The sequence below is a fragment of the Triplophysa rosa genome, linkage group LG20 (genome assembly GCF_024868665.1).
Source record: "Triplophysa rosa linkage group LG20, Trosa_1v2, whole genome shotgun sequence".
NCBI lineage: Eukaryota > Metazoa > Chordata > Actinopteri > Cypriniformes > Nemacheilidae > Triplophysa > Triplophysa rosa.
In genome coordinates, this window is record NC_079909.1 from 1,907,949 (window position 1) to 1,928,880 (window position 20,932).

Below are 20,932 nucleotides of genomic sequence, written 5' to 3' on the forward strand. Positions count from 1 at the left end.
AAAATGATTCAGAAAAGGCTTTGGCGAAAGTGCTGGCACTGCTGTGAGACCAAAATGGACTCCTGTGTTTGGAGGGAGAGAAATGCTGACTATGAGCCCAAGAACATCATGTCTACAGAGAAGCACAGTGTTGGAAACATTCTGCTTTAGGGCTTTTTCTCTGCTACAGGTATACAGGATGACTTCACCGCATTGAGGGGCTGAGGGACGGGCCCATGTACCGTAAAATCTTGGACGAGAACCTCCTCCCCTTAACTAGGTCACTGAAGATGGGTCATGGATGAGCCTTTAACATGACAAAGACGCAAAACATATTGCCAAGACAACCAAATAGTGGCTTAAGGAGAAGCACATTAAATGTCCTAGCCAGTCTCTAGACCCTAGTCCTATAGAACCTCTGTGAAGGAGGCTAAAACTCCAATTTGCTGAGCGACAGCCAAGAAACCTTAAAGATTGACAGAGGAGTGGACTAAATGTATCCGGACACATGTGCAAACCTGGTGAACAACTATCAGAAATGTCTGACCTCTGTGCTTGCCAACAAGGGTTTCTCCACAAAGTACAAAGTTATGTTTTGCTTGGGGATCAAATGCTTATTTCACTGACTGAAATGCAAATCAATTTATAACCTTTATATAAAAAAAATTTCCCCTGATTTTTTTTAATATTCTGTGTCTATCAGTTAAAATAAACCCACCATAAAAATTATAGACCCTTCATTTGTTTGTAAGTAGGCAAACTTACAAAATCAGCAGGGGATCAAATACTTATTTCCCTCACTGTAGCATCACTCATACGGGTATTGTCTACTTGTTCCCCTCTTAAACCCCTGCTTCTCTAGTGAACAAACACACAGCTTTAATCATTACACATGCAAATCTAATGGATATTTAGATATATATTAAGCTCAGGCTGTTTTTTGAGGGTAACCAGGTTTTTAACTACTCTCATACATTATATCATAGTGTCACTCACTTATACGGTGTGTGTGTGTCTTTCTATCTTAATCCTTTGGTGGTCACACTGAGGATACCTGTGCACTGTTGCCATTCAGTAAAAGAAAATGGGAAGATTTAGGCAAGCGTGTACACCAAAGCACTTTTAAGTAGTTTGAAAACACTTTTTGAGCACTTGAAGATGGCAAAGCGGTTGTTCAGCTGGGACACTTTTTGTAGCTATGATGCATTGAATGGTGTTAAAAATTGGACAAAACTACATGAGCGCAATCAGATAACAGTAGCCCGAGCACCCAGAAAATGCTTGCGCTTAAATGTAAACCTGTAGAAATCACAAATCTCAAACTTTAACACAAAAACCCAGACTGTGTGCGTAAATCAACACTTGCGGGGAGAAATAACAAACCCCCGAGTCAAAGCAGATCAGATCGCTCGGGCACTGGGAGGGCGGGATACTATGTTGCACCTTGCTCACCTCACATCAAGCACGTAGTAATCATAATATTTCTATAACTGAAAAAGAACCTGTATAACACACCATAAAACAATCGCATCATTATAATAACACTAGCCTAAAGAGCAAGCTCTCACTTTCTAGCCCTGCTGGCTTTGAATTAAACGTGTTTCCATTTCACAAAGAATATCATTCAAACACTGAATAACAGCCTGTATCCCCACTTTACCAATGAAATTGTTTTTTTTAAACCTATTGTAACCTATTTGCCGGTTAATTAACCTATTTGTAAATTGCGCATAAATAAAAATGCGCATAAATATTTCCTGGTCCGCTTAATGGTAAACGCCCGTTTTTTTTTTAAATTAAGCAATGCATACAAAGGCTTGCCGAATGCAAGCAGCTTTCATCAAACCCATTTAGCCTGTATTTTTGAACAACACATGTAAATGGTACTGCACAGAGGCGTTGAAAAACAGAGTTACGACACTCGCATATACGTCTGTTGGAAGAATGGAATGCAATTAACTCGTGTCATGGAGTGACCAATAGTTCCAAACACTGCACTGAAGCCCATTCATTTCAATGTCTCTTTTTATTCATTTGCTTTACAGTTGGTGAAATAACGGCATTTTTATACATTTTAACGAGTTGGCGGACATATTTAATGAAATTTTTAACTTAAACTCTTAATAAATTGTTTTAAAATTGGTTAAGTTTTATAGTTTTTTAGACATGCTTTTCGCTGAACAAAAATTAATTTACCTCTTAAAAGGAATACAGAAAATGGACAGGCAGAATACACGCAAATAAAAATGGAAAAAATTAAACTGATGTCATATAGGGCCTATAACCTTTTCTCTTATTGCTTTGGCTGCTGAAGAATGGGCCGTTGGTGAAAGCGCTAATGATTAGACATGTTTTACTTACATTTTAAGTTGAAATCTGTACAATAAAAAGCATCAATCCCCAGTGTTTATCTTATATTTAGCATTAGATAATGCTAGCGCTTTCACCAACGGCCCATTCTTCAGCAGCCGACATTTTGTGGGCCCATCTACACTCTTGAAGTGATGACAATTAACTGTAGTGTTGGGGTTGACGTTAAAAATCCTATAAATGTTGGTGTGTGAAAACTCAAAACAACAGAGGTAAACCTCTTGGAAGCTTCATAAAATGGAACACGGCAATGCTTGGACCATTACGTCGGGCGCAACATATGAGCGCGCAACATCAAAAACGTTAAATTATAATTTAATATATTTAACGTTATATTCTAACAATAAAACACATTTTGCTAATATATATTACTCTCTAATCTACAAAAAGGTGACCACTGGTAATACGCATTTGCTATGGCTGAATGCAGAGTGGAAGTGCTTTCATATAAATGTTTAAAAAAAAAAATTATATTAACCCAGTGTTTCTAATAAATCCTTACTGCTCTCATTCGTTTTCCTGCATTTGGGCCAACATATAAAATAGGACTTAATGTGAATTCCTTAGATCCTATTTTTCCCAATTCTCTGACATCTCTCGTATTCTGTCATTGCCTTGAGGACCGCAGCAGCAGCCAATCACAACGGGAGTTCCAGAAAAAAGCAGGGCCAATGGCATTTGTTGTCACAAAATCTTAGTGCCAAAAGTCAAAATGACTTCCCAGCTCTGGGTTGACTCGGGGGTTGTTATTTACCCCCGCAAGTGTTGATTCACGTGCACAGTCTTGGTTTTTGTGTTCAAGTTTGAGATTTCTACAGGTTTACATTTTACGTGCGATCGTCTTCAGTGTGCTCGCGTTGCTGTAATCCGTTTACGCTTTGTGTTTACACTCGCGTAATTTTGTCCAATTTTTTAACATCATACAATGAGTGAACATGGAAGTTGCACTCAGTAGCCATGTTTTCATGGACACATTTTGTTTCAATTCACTCTATGCACGGCCGCTTCCGCGTTTAGGCTCAGTTGTTATCTAGCTTCCGGCGTGCTTACCAATGCGTGCTTACAACCAATGCTTGCCTAACGTTTTAATTAGCTGCCGTTAGGACACAGCAATATTGAGACGTCGCACCTGCACGACGAAGGTATTTAAAGCTTCTTGAACTCATTACTACAACGATGTATTGATAAAATATATAAAACAGGTATGCAACAAAAGTTAATATATACTGTGTATATAATATAATATAATTAAATGAAATCGCTAGTTAATCAAAATATGCAAATATAATATGCGAAAAAAGACCACGCTAGGACCTGTTTTGCTGTGGGAGAATGCTATACCGGAAGCCCGTGTAAAAGAGATATGGGCGGAAATACGTAAGCAGCAGCAGGGCGTGCATACAGTGAATTGGAAAGAAATAATTCAGATTAAGAAATAAATAATAATTAATAAAGTAATCTGAATAATACAATCTTTTGGGTGTGACAAGATCAAAATGTATCCTTTGAAAGATTTCTTGTCGAGGAGAAAACTGTCTGGCGATAACAGCCTGCAGTACCACATGTCAATCAACAGGTGGAACATGTATTTGCACTTGCTCATTCTAAATAAATGGCAGAGATACAGGTATTCTGAATTAAATGAAGTTCATTGAATGTTACATTCGTGCAAAGTTAATCAATTGCATAAATAACTAGATGAGGTAAAAGTTTGTGAACTAAGTTTATGTTGGCTTGAGAGAGAGAGAGAGAGAGAGAGAGAGAGAGAGAGAGAGACCACAACCAGACAAAATCTACCTGTGCTGTATTATGTTTCTTATTAGAATTTATAAGGTTTTGTTTATATTAGGGGTGTGGGAAACACTGCATAACCTTCTGAAACTGTAGTTTGAAATGTATGATAACAGTTCTCCCCTTTCATTTATGTTCTTCCTTTGAAAACGTACAGCTCTCTTAAATATGATTGTAAACATAATGAACTGTTACTTTCTACATTTAGGGGTGAAGCCGTATGCTTGCACCATGTGTGACATGCGTTTTTTTCAACGCTACCATCTCCAGAGACACAGCCTTACCCATACGGGTAGGTGAAATCTCTGTGTACCCCCCTTTCATGAGGCAGACAGTATGGCCTCCCACATTTCTGACCATGTTAAACTACAACAAACTCGAGTTTGTATGTTTCCTATAGCAAACAAAAAATGACACAAACATCCACTCTGATAATACCTCCTTTGTGATGACTAAATCAAGAAACAATATTTCGCCAATCAGGCCTGATTGTTTCACAGAGGAGGGGCTTCAACAGGTGTGGTCAATAACTAAAACCCAACGTAGCACGTATAGAATAATTTCAAATTGATGGATTAAAAACGTCTGATATTTAACATTTTATTTATGGGTAGCGCAGATGTGACCGCAGCAGTATTTTTTTAAGATTCTTTCTCAAAAATGATTAAGACTGTAGATATTATGCATATATATATATTATACCTAAACTGTTGGTGCTCTGTGCATTTAGGGGTGAAGCCGTACGCTTGTTCCATGTGTGACATGCGTTTTTTTCAACGTTACCATCTGCAGAGACACAGCCTCACACATACGGGTATGTGTCATGTCAAACCCCCATGTTTTAGTAGTTAATGTAAGTTATGTGCATGCTAAGACTGTCCAATTGTACTGACCTGATTCAATATTTTGCCACATTTTGGAAAAAAAAGATTATTTACCGGGAAAGCAATGGGTTAACTGTTCAGAGACAGAAGCCGCTTTTCCACTGTTGTGCCGACGGTTAAAAGAACGGTAAGGAACATTTACAGTTATATTTACACTTGAGACTGGTTTTCCATACCGCACAGGGTAACGTTTCATTTAGAGAAAAAAATTCTGAGGCTGTTTGGTGTGTGGATGAAACACTCGCACTCAATGACATTTGGTACCTTTTGCCTGCTCTTTCTTTTACTTTCTGCGTGTGTTGTGTGACATTTAGCAAAGTAAAGAAGGAGTCCTAACAACAGAAATAATTGATCGTCCTTCATAACGCAGTCACTGTTTACATCTTATACTCTCTGTAAACTCTTGCATTACCAAGGCAATGATTGTTTTGTATCATTCCAAAGCGCTCAGTTATCAGCCCCACAGTGGAAAAATAAAACCATATCCATATACCGGCTGGGCCGGATCGGCACAGAATGGAACAGTTCAACAACAAAAGCGGTTTGACTCAACAGTGGAAAAGCAGCCAGACTTGTTTCTTTAAGCTCAGCTTCGTGACAGTAAATTTCTTTGAAGTAAACAAATGATGTTAAACCATAAAAAAGTGAATTGCACAATTCTAAAATATTTTTTTTGTTAACATGTTTTTTATTCCAAACTGCATTAAAAGTGTGTTTTGGTTTCATTGTTTCGTGAAAACCTTCACTAAAAAATGAACACTCTGCCCTTAGGGGTGAAGCCATATGCTTGTTCGATGTGTGACATGAGGTTTTTTCAACGTTACCATTTGGAAAGACACAGTCTGACTCATACTGGTATGTGTTCTTAACCCCGAATTCCTAAAGAGACCTGGATTGGGACAGCAATTAATTATTGAAAGTATTTGTTTATTTCCTTTCGTTTCAAACCTACAGAGTTTGCACCAAAGGCATTTGTGGTGTGCTTTTGCACGTTTATTTACTGTGAACGTTTTATTGTGAGTTTTGCGTGCGTTGCATATTTAACACCTGCTTACCAGGATTTAGCAGAAGTATTACAATATCTGTGTAGGTGCACTTGTCTCATGTTTCTCTGTGGGTGTTTGAGTGTAAAATGTTTATCTTCATTTTTAAGCTTTACTAAAGCAGAAATTAAGGTGAAAGTTGTTGAAAGTTTCTGTTAAACCGTTAGTCTAATTATTGGTGCTAAATCCAGAATAAAGCCTGATGTCTCAAACCAGGTCTCTAATATTTAAAACCAAAACCCCAGTGTTCCAGTTTAGATTAAATTAGGTTTAATTCCTCTTTTAATTCAACATCTTCTACAAACTCGAGTTTGCATGAAGTCACTTACCTTTAACTTATACATTTTAACATGTTTTAGTTTTGATGATGTGCTTATTGAGTTTGTGGAGTATTTGAGTAAATGTGGCTTTTTCTCTGCTAGGAGAGAAGCCGTTTGCATGTGACATGTGTGACATGCGGTTTATTCAGAGGTATCATCTTGAGAGACACAAGCGTGTTCACAGTGGAGAGAAACCTTATCAGTGTGAACGCTGTCAGCAGGTAAGAACTTTTCCTAACATATGGGATGTTACATTTTGCTAATGCACCTTCCATGATCATGATGAATGACACACCGTGAAGTTTGTTTTATAACTATTTGGATCGAAAATCACTTGTCAAACTGATAACGCAGTATGTTACTAGGGATGCTCCGATCGATCGGCTACAGATCGATATCGGCCGATAATCACATTTTATGACTCGATCGGTACTTACTAACTTGGCTGATCTCACGAACCAATCACAATTTGATGACGTCACCCCGTGATGACGTCCAGAATGCGTGGGGATGCAAATGATTTGTCGCCGCAGCCATGTCATCGCCTGTGTGGAACTATTACGACGTTTCGAGAAACTTCACTTAGAAAAAAACAGGCCGTATAATTGCCATGTTAAGCAACCAAATATGGTTTGTTTTGTTCTTGTTGTTGCTGGAGTAACCTATTGCCATGTAATAGCCCTGTCAAAATTGCTGTAAAACTAAATTATAATTTCATATTTAAATCATATTAAAATTGTAGTTAAATTGAGAAGACATGCTTTGTTAAAGTATCCACTTATACATCTACTGTCATATTGGCAACACGGTATTACAAGGTTTGTAAATAAATGTGTTCAATTTGTATTAGATTAGTAATAACCTGATCTCGCTGGAATTCATAACTATTTTACAATGTGGTAATTATGTACAAGTTTGTAGGAAGTGAATCATGCAAAAACAAACAATTATTCGAAAAAAGCAATAAAGAAGCCCCACCCCTAAATCAAACCGTCACTGGCACAATCAGGCCCGGATTAAGAATTCAGAGGCCCCTGGGCACAAGTGTTTTATGGACCCCCCTCCCCCCCACATACACATGCACACAATAAAGTTTTTAATTAGCCTACCATGCGTATAAACACCTCTATCTTTTACAGGATTACATTGACAAGTTACAAACTATGATCACAACCTGAAGGACTATATCAACACCTGTACACATCCTCCATCATACTTTACACCTCATGATTGCAACAATGCTTTTCTGGACCAGCAACAACAATATTAAGACATTTCCCAGCATACTGTAACTCACTGGCATATGCAAGCAGCACACACTACCACACCTCTACCAAATCAGTTCTATCAGATTCTTCCATAATTCACACACAAACATGCAGGACATGCAAACCTGTTCTTAAGAGAAAATATAAGAACTTTCTTAAGATAAATTACAGAAGGTTTTTAAGAATATTCTTAAGTGCAATTTTCAAATATTTTCATCTTTATTTTTCTAAGAATAAATGGGCAGTCTTTGTCAATGATTGTACTTCAAGAGTAATTTGTCTATTTGTTAAACTTTATTTGTATAACAAGCACCTTGCGACTCACGTTCTTATTTAAGATGTAATGTGTTACAGTAAACGGCATTAACGAGTATTATAAGTATAATTCTTTAGCCTATATATTACGACATCAGTGTGCGTATGTCAACATTTTGCAATGTATGTAAAAGCACTGTGGATTATCTAATAATGAAGGCTTAATATTGGTAAAGTAGGGCAGTTACTGATCAACATTATATCAATATAAAATAATTCATAATTGGCAAGGAAGCACCACCAAATAAATGTAAAAAACGCTTGCCTTTTAAGATTTAAGACAGCCCGCGAGGGTATATCAACTCATGTTTACAACAATAAATCCGTTCTCATTGACATAGCCTACTGTGTTTTCAGTTTCTGTTGTCAGTTCATGACGCGACATCATCCAACTCACAATAAAAAGCGGTGATTTCGGCTAACGTTATATAATCTTTCACACAGCCTCATGGTAACCATGTGCATATTTACGGATGAAATTTGTTCATGTTTATATATCCAAACAGTCGATAACAGTGACAGGTTGTTGGAAACGCTGTTTTGTACTCATTTTATTCACGAGTCACCTGTCGTACGGTGGTGCTTCTTCCTGCCACTCACTGTACAGAGTGACGCCGAGAGAAGGGATCCCTGCGCCGGGAAAGAGAGACCTCGCGCTCGCGGGGCAGCACTGGCGACATTTTCGCACTGAATGAAAGCTAAGGTTTATCCAAGAAGTGGATAGATTTGTCGCTATGTGCTTCTTCTGAACAAAAGCCGCTAGATGGCTCGTAAAAGTGACTAAATCAAAAGACAGATTTTCTAATTCAGAAACAATGTTTTGTGTGTGCACCTCAATGTGCATGTGAAATTTTCTTACCCTTGCCTGGGCCCCAAGCGCGCATGGGCCCCTGGGCCTGTGCCCATAATGCCCATTGGATAATCCGGCCCTGGGCACAATGTCAGATTGCACCAAAACGTACAAGAGTACAAATTTATACGAATTAGCTACCTAGTAAAATTGTTACGAATGGTGTTGCCACAAACGTGTTGATATGTTGTTACTTTTGAGGTGATTCCAATTCAAATGTATTGCTTTTTTATTTATGTTGTTTTGAAGTTGAAGAAAAGTGACACAAAATATTATAAAATGTAAGAAATAAGTGCATAATGAACTCCAAAAAAAAACTAATCCCACTGATCTCTGTTTTCCACTCCAAGAACTTCTCGCGGACAGACAGGCTGCTGAGGCACCGGCGCTTATGTCAGGGTCGTGGTGTAGCTAAAGTCGAGGCTCAGCCATGCTCCTTCCCCCAGGAGCCTCCCCAGGCCCCTCCGACCACCTGGAGTCCCCTGCACCCTGCCACGGGTCGTCTCGCTGTCTGATATAATTCATCCAGACAAAACTTGAGAAGACAGCAACACATCTATACCTCTGTTAGGCACAGTGGTGCCGTCTGATGGAGAGATGTGCTATAGAGAAATGAGGAAAGAAGTCCAATCTTCTGTTTCTGTATTTGAAAAAAGTGGGGATTTCCCTTTAATCTTTAAGGGTTATTTTATACTTTTTGGTAATGTAACAATAGGGTAAGAGTGGGAAATATCGTATCACCAGCCATCTAACCAAAAAAGTTAATATATTTCATGATAATACAACCCAGCTTTTATTGACATTGCTTATACTAACAGACATTGATTCCTACTTACTTAATGTAAGTTAAACATAAGTACGTGGATGAAACGGCATCATATATGATGTGGAGGCCTGCTGTAAAGTGCTACGGTTTCGTATCCCTACTGTCCTGAGCACTCAGGTAATATCTGACTACAATCACGAATACTCCATGTCCATGTGGAAATGCACAGTGTATATACATATATTCATTTAAACATTCGCAGGCTATTTCTCAATTACAAGTTTTGATCTGATATTGTAACTATGATGTGTATATAACCGTTGTTTAACGGTGACGTAAGAGACAGATGCATTTCTTTTACCAGCTCATGGCAGTGACCAAGAACAAACAGCTGGTTTGTTCTCTGCCATCGCCATGAGCTGGTACAAGAAATGCATGTGTGTCAGGAGTCACTGTTCAATGCTGTTAACAAAATGTGCAGGTCATGTGTCACCCCAAATAAAAAAAATAAGAGTTTGCATAAAGACATTGTTCTAGAACCAAGTTTTTGCATAACAGTACATCTCTTCCGAAGTCGCACTACTGTCATACAAAAACCATCTCATTTATGTGATGCAACAATTCTTATGCATACAAGAAAGAAATGTCTTCAATGTAATGCAAAAAAAGTATTTTACGATACAGATGTGATACAGAAAAAATCACAGTATTGCAATAATGAGAATGTAATTCAAAATAATGTAATGGCTGTCAAGTGATTAATAGCGAAATCAGAATTGAATCCAGAATTAAATTTTGTGTTTACATAATACTGTATATGTCTGTGTACTGTGCATATTTATTTAGTGTTTATAAACAGATACACAAACGTGTATGTATGATATGTATATATACACGGACGTGCTCAAATTTGTTGGTATCCCTCCACAAAAAATGAAGAATGCACAATTTTCTCTGAAATAACTTGAAACTGACAAAAGTAATTGGCATCCACCATTGTTTATTCCATATTTAATAGAAATCAGACTTTGCTTTAGATTTTTTATTCAACATAATATTGTAAATAATAAAACAAATGAAAATGTCATGGACTAAAATGGTGGGACCCCTAGCCTAATATTTTGTTGCACAACCTTTAGAGGAATGCAAAGTTTTCTGTAGCTCTCAATGAGACTTCTGCACCTGTTAACAGGTAGTTTGGCCCACTCTTCCTGAGCAAACTGCTCCAGCTGTCTCAGGTTTGATGGGTGCCTTCTCCAGACTGCAAGTTTTAGCTCTTTCCATAGATGTACTATAGGATTCAAATCAGGACTCATAGAAGGCCACTTCAGAATAGTCCAATGTTTTGTTCCTATCCATTCTTGGGTGATTTTAGCTGTGTTCATTATCCTGTTGGAGGACCCATGACCTGCGACTGAGACAGCTTTCTGACACTGGGCAGTACGTTTTGCTCCAGAATGCCTTGATAGTCTTGAGATTTCATTGTGCCCTGCACCGATTAAAGGCACCCTGCAGATGCAACAAAGCAGCCCCAAAACATAACCAAGCCTCCTCCGTGTTTCACTGTAGGTATGGTGTTCACTTCTTTGAAAGCTTGATTTTTTCGTCTGTGCACATAGATCTGATGTGACTTGCCAAAAAGCTCCAGTTTTGACAAATCTGTCCAAAGGACATTCTTCCAGAAGGATTGTGGCTTGTCAATATGAATTTTGGCAAATTCCAGTCTGGCTTTTTTAGATTTTCCTTCCTCCTAGGTCTTCTTCCATGTAGCCCACTTTTGCTTAAAAAGCGATGGATGGTGCGATCAGAAACTGACGAACCTTCACCTTGTAGTTCAGTTTGTATCTCTTTGGCAGTTATCCTTGGTTCTTTTTCTACCATTCGCACTATCCTTCTGTTCAATCTGGAGTCGATTTTCCTCTTGCGGCCGCACCCAGGGGGGTTTGCTACAATTCCATAGACCTTAAACTTATTAATAATATTTTCAACTGTTGTCACAGGAACATCGAGCAGCTTGGACATGGTCTTGTAGCCTTTACCTTTACCATGCTTGTCTATTATTTTCTTTCTGAGCTCCTCAGACAACTCCATCCTTTGCTTTCTCTGGTCCATGTTCAGTGTGGTGCACACAATGATACCAAACAGCACAGTGACTACTTTTCTCTGTTTAACTAGGCTTAATGACTGATTACAAGATTGGATACATGTGTGATACTAATTAAAGAAACTAATTAGTTTGAAATATCACTATAATCCAATAATGTATTATCTTTTCTAAGGGATACCAACAAATGTGTCCAGGCCATTTTAAAATATCTTTGTAGAATAAGCAATAATTAATCTCTTTCAACAGCTTCTTTGCATTATTCTATGACATACCAAAGGCATGCAAGTATACATGATACAATAGCTTTCAATTTCATCACTCTTCAGGAGGAATGAAGCATTATTTCAATGAGCTGTAAAGGTACCAACAAATTTGAGCACGTCTGTATATATATATATATATATATATATATATATATATATATGCAGTATGTACATGTAATTTATTTATATTTACATATTGCTTATTGCTCCCTGAACTCTTTGTAAGTCGCTTTGGATAAAAGTGTCTGCTAAATGACTAAATGTAAATGTTATATTTGCCAGTAATTTAAATTATCTGCGATGTATAATTTTTATATTTTATTTTTTTCTTAAAAATATGCATGTTTGTGAATGTGTTTATAAATACAAAATTATTATGCACAGTACACAGACAAATATTATGTAAACAAATCTTTTATTCTGGATGCGATTAATCGCGATTTTTTCGTTTGATAGCCCTTGAGAGTCAAATGCATTACTCTTATGAGAAATCAGGATAGACTTTGCTGAATTGTATTCCTTCTGCAAATTTTCTGTATTCAAAATGTTTCCTTTTGATTTGGTGGTAAAATATGACTTGGACATGTTTTGTTAGATACTGTTTGCTAATGTATCTACGTGGTAAATGATGTGATAAACGTCCAAAAGACCCACACTTTTATGTACAGATTTATACGCGCAACATATAACAAAGTTTTGTGGCCTTAGGATGTGTTCATGTGTTTGTTTTGTGTACTTTTTTATTTGTACCTTGGTGATAAAATAATATGCATATTATTTTACCAAAGTACTCACAGAGGACAATTTAGTTTTTTTATGTTTTAACTTTATTTTGAGTATTTACAAGCAAAGCTCTATAGAATTCTCTCTCTTATATAGATGTGTGTGTTTTTCCTTTATTTCTGAAAATCCTTATTGTTAATGTGTGTCTGCTTTCAGCACATGGGTCCACTGGCAATGAAATGTCAGAAAACTGATGCTGAAAGGATTTTAATGGATCTGTTTGTTGTTGTCTTTTCTATTGTACTCTTGATTTCTGCTGTTCAACGAGGGTCTTGTGTGTACATTTTGATACCAATGGACAGGTTAGTGTTTGAAATGGGCATTTATCATCAGATCATGTTGTGGTGTCCGTTAGCCACTTCCAGAATATAATTTTAGAGGGATGTCTGCTGTTAATTGTTGAGAGTATTTTAATGACGTACGGTTTTATTTCATTTCCCCTCTAATTCCATAACAATGCTTTGTTTTTGTTTGGAACGTTTTTATTCTACACTAAACCACTGGAGAGATAAGTGTAATCTACACACACATACTGTATAATAACACATCTGTAGACAAAGCCTCTCTCCAAAATGTCAGTTTGAGTGATTTGGTTGATATTTTGAGTTTGAGAAAATATTAACTAAACAGAAGACAGAGGCTTCACCCTATTTTGATGTTTTTTGGGACAGACGCTAGCAATCGCATCAGTTGTAGATGGTTTGTTTATTTTGTATTGCTTTACATTGCTGTAAAAACATTATTGATATCATTTTCTATAGCTGAATGTTTTTTGGAAACTCTTGATTGCAAAAAAAAACATGCTAATTGTTGTAAAAAAAGAGCTTAACTGTTTATTAAAATGAATGAAGACACCCTTGTGATGTGATTAATTTTCATTATGTGGAGATAAGAAAGGGGCTTATGCATAAATAAAATAAAATAAAAGTATGGTTTTTTTTGTTTTGCTTTTAAATAATTCACTTACAAACAAATCCATTGATTAACCCTTAGGGCAGTTGTGTTGAATGATAATCAAATATAAATCAGTGATTACACTACACATTTAATCTGACTCCATTGTTTTATGCACTCCGACTCAGTTTAGTTCAGAATCGAGCTTTATTACCAAGTGTGCTTGGACACAAGGAATTTGTCTTAAATCCTATTCGCACATGATTAGTATTATCTGGGGACCTCTGGTCATTTGTAATAATCGCAGAGATTGTCTGTGATCTTAATCCCGTGTGAAACGGCCATGTCTGTAATTTGTCAAGTAAAAATTTCCCCACAAATTACCTACCATATTTTGACGAACACCGAGGTCCTGTGATAATATTAGTCCAGTGCGAATCGGCATCTCTGCGATTTGAAATTTTGAACAAGATTTGGCGGGATCGTATCTCATTTTTTCAAGGTTTCTGTGCACCTTTTTCAGTCATCTTTCGCAAAGAATGGAAGCTGCGTTGGAGTGTTTTCACAGTATTTTGGGTGCTGGGTTATGTCGCTACATACCAGACAACAATAATATTGGCAGAGAGAAAATATTCACTGTAAAAAAACATGACAGGATCAGAAGAGCGAATCAAAAAAGAAGGAATATATGGAGATGGATGACATGCATGGCAGCATGCGGTAAGGAACATTCTTCTGTTTACATACAACACCTACAACGACAAGACTTTCAAGTAGGGCTGTCAACGGTAACGCGTTAACGCATGCGATTAATTATTTCAAATTAACACGTGAAAAATATTTAACGCAATTAACGCAGCATCCGTTTGTTTGACATCCTTTGTCTAGCGTTACATTATGTAATCACGCTCTTAACAGTTGCTTTGACATGTTCAATGAAGATAGATAGCTTCTAAACTGTGGGACGCGGCAAAACGCAACGCGAGGTCCAGCCTGGTGTGTACAGTAACGGGCTAAAGGCTGCGTCGGTGAATCTCTGTCAGACAGCGCATCCGTGTTAAGCTCTCTTTCGTGCCATGTTTAGAAAGAGGGAAGCGCCTTCACGTCATTTCCGGGAGATAAATCAGTAAATTCGAGTAAAATCACAGTTCACTTATCCAGTGCGAATGCGCAACATGATCACAGACAATCTCTGCAATTATTACAAATGACCAGAGGTCCCCAGATAATACTAATCCCGTGCGAATAGGGCTTTAGTGACACAAGCTTCCAGTGCACATACAGGTTAAAAAAGGACAATAGACGGTATATTGTATGTACAGATGTGCTATATACAAATTATACTGTGTTATATACAAGTTATGCAAGGGAATGTGGATAGCTGAAATTATATCAACAATATATGTATAATAAATATGAGTATATACAGTAGTTGTGTATTGCACGTGTTTTTATTGCACAGTAAAACATTTAACAGTTCATGAGGTAGATGGCCTGAGAGAAGAAACTTTCCTATGTCTGGCTGTTTTGGTGCTCAGTGCTCTGTAGCGCCGACCAGACGGCAGCAGTTCAAAGAGAAAGTGTGTGGGGTGTGAGGGGTCCAGAGTGATTTTGCGAGTTCTTTTACTCACTCTGGATGAGTACATTTCTTGTAGATTGGGGCAGTGCTCGAATTGAGGGGGGGCTGGGGGGATCCGGGACCCCCCACAAGGCATTAGGGACCCCCCATAAGAAGTAAAAAATAGACTTAGGGGGGTCCCTCAGATATTTTTATTTGAGTAAAAATTATAATGACAATTGTGATTAAATTCATGAAATGGATATGGTACATTTCGTGAATTAAATATTTACAATAATTTATATTAAGTTTGTTTATGGGCTAGTTGTAATGTCTCTTTAAATTTTAAACGCCATGTCTAAAGACCGCTAAGCGCAGGACATCGTTGACATGACTGCTTGATTGGCGTCGCTCCGGTGAAGCTCACTTCAGCTAAAAAATGGAGAATAATAAACCTCCACTCGCAGTCGGGAAGAGGAAGCTTCTACTTTTTTGAGGGGTAATTTTCTCTCTCTATATATCTTTCCATTATATTTATCAACTCCATGTCGGGGCTTTTGTATTCCTTGCATAAACTATTATTAGGCCTGGTTTTGGGGTGCTAGAGGTCTCGATGAAGATGAGTGACAGCTTTTTAGTAATTATAAAGGGAGTGCTTGTTGTGCGGTTTCTGTGCTATATATAATCCATTCAGAATTGTATAAAACTTGCTTTTCATGCTGCTAAAACCAACCGCCACATACACGCTGCAAAGTTTCGGGAATTACATCGGCATATAAATGCGGGATTCACTCTTGAAATAGCTATGATTGACATATTGATAGCCATAGTTAGTTCCTGAATAAGGGTCTGATCAGACAGAACGCGTCTTTTGCTGTGAGACGCGCCTCTTTGGAATTGTTTTCAGTTGGCAGGGAGCGTTTTGCGCGCTGCTTATGCGCGCCGGGCGCCTCGCGTTTCTGCCACCTGCTGCGCCTCGCGTTTTAGGTAGAGCGCTCTGAGCGCCCGAAGTTGAAAAAAACTCAACTCTGAGCAGAAAAGCGCTTGACGTCATGTGCGCTTTTTTCCATTGTCCAATCGGATGAGTGGATAGGCGGGGCTTCCCTTGTCGCAATGCTCGGAACGCCTGGAGACATGGAGGAGAAACTTGTTGTGGCTGTTTCGGGTTACCTAGCAACATACAAAAAAACGCTGCGCGCTGCTCTTTTCAAAAAGTCACCAAAGAGCAGCGCGGCGCGCCTCGTGTTTTCGAACATGAAAAGCGCGTTCTGTCTGATCGTACCCTAAAGCAGACTTTTGGACTGAAATGGTTGACTAGTCTGCTGACTGACAGACTCACTCATAACAGTCCCTTGCTGCCACCTACTGGACGTAACTATGTAAACTGCACTGAAATCGTTGAAAAATCCCCACAACACTAACACACAGACTGACAGCCGGTCTTGTCACAATTTATATTTTTAATATCTAATATCTTTTAATTATCTAACTAGTTTCTTGCATTTAAACAAGTCTTTTGGAACAAACATTATTATCACAAAGTGTCAATCATCCAGGGGTGTATTCCAGAAAGCTGGTTGTGTGACATACCCGGGTAAGTTTAAGGGTTAGTTAGCGGATAACCCCAACTTTCGGTTAAAAAATGGAGATAACTTTCAGGGTATGCAAGTAACCATAGCAACTTACTCTCTGAAGATAACCTGCTCCGGAGCAGGTTATGTTTCAGGGTTAGTTCATTTGAAGGAAAGTCACTAAGCTTTAGGGGTTATCTGCGCATGTGTGCATTTTGATGAGCGTCAAGTGGGCGTGGAAGCACAGATTACGTATAATATATTATAATTTTACAGAAATATTACAATTACTTTTCCAATCTCACCCATCGCAATTTAGCATTCACAACTAATTTTATTATTAACTTTATTATTTAACCTTTTAAAATGATAAAATAATGTAAACTGTTATTGTTAAACTTTATGTAGGCTATTTATATTAAATATTGTATATACTTTGAATAAGGTTTATTTAAACATCTCCAAATATCACTGGATAAATATACACATCTTACAATTACCAACAGTTAAAGGATGTTAATAGTGAAGTATTTTAACTCCAGAGGATTGCATATCATTACTCTTGTCCACTTATTATACAATATTTGATGCATTGGGTCAAAAAAAGTTGTGGCCTAATGGTCAGAGAGACAGATTTAAAACTTCAAAGGTTGCAAGTTCGAATACCAGGCTGGCAGGTTTCCAAGGCTTTATTAGGTGACCCCCCAATGGGATTACCATGGCATATTGTTCACATATTTAAATTCTTATTATATTTTAAATCCATTTACATAAAAAATTACATAAAAAACTTAAACTTAAGGTTTTTCATACTGACTGTATTCCATAAAAATGTCTTTCTGATCCTCAGCCTCCTCCTACAGTTTAGTATTGAAAGGCCTTTCTCCAAATGACAATTAGACTTTCAGGATAGGCCGTTTCCACCTCTTTTAACATTTGGAAAGCCATGGCCTTTTAGCAAACAAAGTCAAAAGAAACAAACAAAAAACTAAATGTATGTGTATTTGAAAGGGATATATAAAGGCTACTTGATTATTATGTATATGACAGGGCCTAACATTTTAAACCTCTACCTCATGTCACAGCAGACCTTCATCCTCTGCTGTAAATTAATTATCATACACAGTGTAGAGTACTGAAAAGCATTGCACAATTTCTTTTCCAAAATTATGACCAATGTAGTAGTTTCTAGAATGAAAAGAGTCTCTATTAATATGACTACATCAGCAACTGTTGCAAATAAAGCTGATACAATGCAAAATCAGTTTTCAGAAAACCAAATAAAGGTAGATTTTTTAAGAAACATACAGAGAAGGAACAAAAAAGAGGTTTAATACTGCCTTCAAAATTACCAATGTGATACACTACACAATTTTGGTAAAATACCATGGTAAACACGTTAAAATTACAGTTACAAACATCTCAACAAATCTACAGTTTATGTAACAAAGATAGCCATGATGAGTATATATTTTAAATATTATAGTATAAAATAGTGCATATATTTAAAATATGTATATCTTTAATTAAATAATTCATTTATAGCGTTTAGAGTTTTATAAACACATAACCTAAATAATTTAATTTTATGATTTTTATCCCACACTTTATACACTGATGCAGATTTAAGTCTGTAAAAAAACCTCTGATTTATAACGTTGTTTTACAGTCAAAAACTTTAAGCTTCCCTGCCGTTTCCATGGTGACTCGTGAAATCTGTGATCCATTGACAATGTCTTCATGTTGTTTCTGTAACTCTGGGTATCTTTAGGGAGGTTGATTACACTAACTCTTCTCAGGTGATTTGGAACATAAGCAAGGTTTGGGTTAATCAACCGAGAGTTCAGGGTTTAGCTGACGGTAAGTTAACCCTGCTTTCTGGAATACACCCCAGAAGTTTTTAGGGAAAATAGTAAATACTACATTGGTAAATAATGCTAGAATTATTCTGTTGGATGTACTCTACTGTTCAAAAGTCATTTCTGTTCACCAAGCCTGCATTGATTTGATCCAAAATACAGTAAAAGAAGCCCGTTCTTTTATTTAAACCTGTTTTTAATAAATATTATATAATTATGCATATTATGATCAAATATATTGTGTATTTTGTATAAATTGTATATTGCGAGACTAACCCCCACCCAAAAAAAAATCTTATGGTGGGGACCCCCCATAAGACTTGACTCAATTCGAGCACTGGATTGGGGAGGGTTGTGCCAGTGATTCGCTCAGCAGTCCGGACTATCAGTTGTAAGTCTTCGGAGGTCAGTTTTTGCAGCTGAGCCGAACCAGACAGTTATGGAAGTGCAGAGGACGGATCCAATGAAAGCTGAGTAGAATTGTAAGAGCAGCTCCTGTGGCAGGTTGAACTTCCTCAGCTGGCGAAGGAAGTACAGCCTCTGCTGGGCCTTTTTGACAATAAAGTCAATGTGAATGTCCCACTTTAGGTCCTGTGAAATGGTGGTGCCCAGGAACCTGAATGACTCTATTGTGGCCACAGTGCTGTTCATGATGGTGAGTGGGGGGAATGCCAGGGTGTTTCTCCTAAAGTCCACTATCATCTCCATTGTTTTTAAGTGTTTAGCTCATGGTTGTTATGACTGCACCAGACATCCAGCTGCTCAACCTCACTTCTGTACGCAGACTCTTCTCCCTCCTTAGATGAGGCCAATAACTGTAGTTTCGCCTGCAAACTTCAGGAGCTTGACAGAGGGGTCAGTAGAGGTGCAGTCATTGGTGTACAGGGAGAAGAGCAGTGGGGAGAGCACACATACCAGTGCTGATGGTACGGCTGTTGGGTGTGAATTTACAAAAAAAAAAAGGAAAGAAAAGAAAAGCTGGTGATCCATTGACAGACAAAGCTAGGAACAGAGAGCTGGCTTAGTTTGGTCTGGAGGAGTGTTGGGACGATGGTGTTAAAGGCTGAACTAAAGTCCACAAACAGGATCCTTGCATAATTCCCTGGTCTGTCCAGATGTTGTAGGGCATAATGCAGTCCCATGTTGACTGCATCATCCACAGACCTGTTTGCTCGGTAAACAAACTGCAGGGGGTCCAGTAATGGTCCTGTGATATCTTTCAGGTAAGCCAACACCAGTCTTTCAAATGACTTCATGGCCACAGATGTTAAGGCAATGGGTCTCTAATCATTAAGTCCTGTGATTTTGGATTTCTTTAGGATAGGAATAATGGTGGAGCGTTTGAAGCAGGAAGGTGATCTGTTGAAGATCTGTGAAAAAATGGAGGCCAGCACAGGATTTTCAGACATAGATCTGCTACAGTAATATAAGCCAATGATGTGAATCGGGTGTGTTAAATAAGGGAGACATACAGTGCATCACTAATCTGTACTGGTTTTCACTTATTATATACAGTAGTTTGTTCACATTGTCATGACATACATTGCCCGCTAACAAGCAGTGCATGCAGGCATGTGACTGGTGTAATCCATTATTCCTTTCTAGCAACAACCGGTCTGCAGCTTCCCCCTTCTCTATTTTTCAAGTGCAGAAAGAACGTGGCCCCGCCCCTGTTTATGGCGTCACGGCACATTTTGTGCTTACGTCTTCAGCGCCTGCGCAGTGCGCACGTTCGATATACGGGGTTTGCGCTGCTCTGCTGCCGCTGCATAAGGATCGCCATGTCTAAAGAGGTAAAATATACAATTTAAAAAGGTTGTTATTAAGATTTTATTAATCGTGGAGTGTTATGTACACTACATAAATGATGCTGAACTCCAAAAACTGAGGAATAATTAATCGGAGAACATCGTATTTTTATAATAAGAAGCGTGTGTTTCCAGCTTCTTTGCGTGTCTTTGTTCGCTGCCGCTGCTCGTAACGTTGCCTGATCTGAAACAAGCGTTGCTTTTTGCTTCAAATTCGTCTTTTTTTATATCAGTTGTGTTTTTCTGTTATTTCATAAAACAAGCTAAGTATTTTTTTTTACATATATTTATATGTCTCCTGTGCAAGTGTTGTAGGCCTCGGGATTGCAGCGCCCCTGCATGTAGATCGACGTTTTCATTCATTACTGCAACTCCAGGAAATGCCTTACCAAAATTAACCGTTGTTTAGTGTTGAAACATGGTTCAGCGATGGTATTTGAAGTAAAAAGATAACTGCTAATGTATTCATGCCATACTGCAGTGTTACTTTTATTCTTGATATT

The 20,932-nt window shown here is 37.9% G+C and overlaps 2 protein-coding genes across 15 annotated transcripts in view; both read left to right on the plus strand.

Moving 5' to 3' along the window:
* znf740a (zinc finger protein 740a) overlaps nucleotides 1-13,593 on the plus strand; it is an 85,090-nt gene extending 71,497 nt beyond the window's left edge. For 7 of the 10 annotated variants that reach the window (XM_057361765.1, XM_057361768.1, XM_057361769.1 and 4 more), the window contains 5 exons: nucleotides 4,349-4,432; nucleotides 4,871-4,954; nucleotides 5,796-5,879; nucleotides 6,490-6,608; nucleotides 9,171-13,593. In XM_057361765.1, coding sequence (XP_057217748.1) covers nucleotides 4,349-4,432; nucleotides 4,871-4,954; nucleotides 5,796-5,879; nucleotides 6,490-6,608; nucleotides 9,171-9,335 — 536 coding nt within the window. In that variant the 3' untranslated portion in view covers nucleotides 9,336-13,593. The remainder of the gene's footprint in view (nucleotides 1-4,348; nucleotides 4,433-4,870; nucleotides 4,955-5,795; nucleotides 5,880-6,489; nucleotides 6,609-9,170) is intronic. The other 3 variants (XM_057361767.1, XM_057361766.1, XM_057361771.1) reach the window with 3 other exon arrangements.
* Nucleotides 13,594-14,306: 713 nt separating this feature from the next.
* hnrnpa1a (heterogeneous nuclear ribonucleoprotein A1a) overlaps nucleotides 14,307-20,932 on the plus strand; it is a 28,240-nt gene continuing 21,614 nt past the window's right edge. For 3 of the 5 annotated variants that reach the window (XR_008965049.1, XM_057361761.1, XM_057361760.1), the window contains exons 1-2: nucleotides 14,326-14,353; nucleotides 20,227-20,414. Coding sequence is in view for 4 of the 5 variants with exons in the window: in XM_057361761.1 (XP_057217744.1) it covers nucleotides 14,332-14,353; nucleotides 20,227-20,414 (210 nt within the window). In the remaining variant the exon portion in view is untranslated. Of the gene's footprint in view, nucleotides 14,354-19,209; nucleotides 19,277-20,226; nucleotides 20,415-20,932 lie in introns of all 5 variants that reach the window. The other 2 variants (XM_057361762.1, XM_057361763.1) reach the window with 2 other exon arrangements.